Source organism: Magnolia sinica, chromosome 3, assembly GCF_029962835.1.
Source record: "Magnolia sinica isolate HGM2019 chromosome 3, MsV1, whole genome shotgun sequence".
Taxonomy (NCBI): Eukaryota; Viridiplantae; Streptophyta; class Magnoliopsida; order Magnoliales; family Magnoliaceae; genus Magnolia; species Magnolia sinica.
The window spans coordinates 51022741-51024121 of NC_080575.1; the positions used below are offsets into that span (position 1 = coordinate 51022741).

At 44.1% G+C, this 1381-nt stretch overlaps 1 protein-coding gene across 1 annotated transcript; it reads left to right on the forward strand.

The window, feature by feature from the left end:
* Positions 1 to 603: 603 nt before the first annotated feature.
* LOC131238881 (uncharacterized) lies at positions 604 to 1041 on the forward strand. Its single transcript, XM_058236470.1, has one exon. It carries the CDS (start codon positions 604 to 606, stop codon positions 1039 to 1041), a length of 438 nt encoding a protein of 145 aa, XP_058092453.1.
* Positions 1042 to 1381: the final 340 nt, after the last annotated feature.

Below are 1381 nucleotides of genomic sequence, written 5' to 3' on the forward strand. Positions count from 1 at the left end.
CAGGTCCCTTATAGTCGTCAACCCTCCTGTTGTGAAAGTGGGAGCTCATGACCACGGACTTTATCATGGGCTTGCCGAGGACTCAGGGTAGTCATGACACCATCTGGCTTGCCGTTGATTGTCTGATGAAGTTGACACACTTTCTTGTGTTACGTGCAACCTAGCCTTTGGACCGTCTTACTGGATTGTTCATCGATGAGATTGTGAGACTACACAATGTTCTGGTTTCAATTGTTTCTGACCGAGATCCGAGATTCATGTCTTAATTTTAGAGGAGTTTTTAAAAGACGAGAGGGCTTGCCTTGAAGTTCAGCATCACGTATCATCCACAGACTGATGGGCAGACTAAAAGGGTTAACCAGATCCTTGAGGATATGCTTCAGGCTTGCGTGATGAATTTCTCAGTTATTGGGATGATCGCCTGTGTTTGGCTGAGTTTGCATAAAATAATAGCTACCAAGAAACTATTGGCATGACTCCCTTAGTGGCACTATAAGACAGACCTTACAGATCCATGGGTTATTGGACCGAGGTTAGAGAGCGTCGTCTCCTGGGCCCGAGCTTGTACAGAGGACATAAAAGGCCGATATCATTAGACAGAGGATGCGCACAGCTCAGAGCCAACAGAAGAGTTTTACAGATCGTCAACATCGTCCCTTGGAGTTTGCTACTGGGGACCATGTCAATCTCAAGGTCTCACCCATGAAGGGTGCAGTTTGTTTTGGAGCCATGGGGAAGCTTGCCCCGTGGTTCATTGGACCTTTCGAGATCACTGGGTGTGTTGGTGTCGTGCCCTATCGGCTTACCTTGCTACTTCATTTGTCTGGCATCCACAATGTCTTTAATATTTTTATGTTACAGAAGTGTAGGTCAGATGTCGTTCCTGTGATAGATTGGGAGCCGTTAAAGGTTCATGAGGATGCTTTTTATATTGAGCAACTAGTTCGTATCCTTAACCGGAAGGAGCAGGTCATCCGGATCAAGGTCATCCACTTAGTGAAGGTTCATTGGGGTCACCATAATGTGGATGAGGCATCTTAGGAGTGAGAGGCTAAGATTCGTGAGTGATATCCCCATCTCTTTCATGTTTGATTGTATTTATATGTTGTGTTTCTAATTATATATATATAGTGATATGATTTTCCTTCATTTATGAGGTTTGTCTAGTTTAGGTTATAGTGCAAATTTTGAGGATGAAATTTTCTTTTAGGAGGGGAGAACTATAAGACTCGTAACCTCACAAGACCTTCGGTACACTTCTACTTTGATAATAGCATGTTCCCAGCCGACTAGATCGATGAGTTTTGATCGCAACCCCATTTTAGTACCACAATACCCCAAGACTTGTACCCTAGCGACTGCACAGGCGTTACAATTCCAA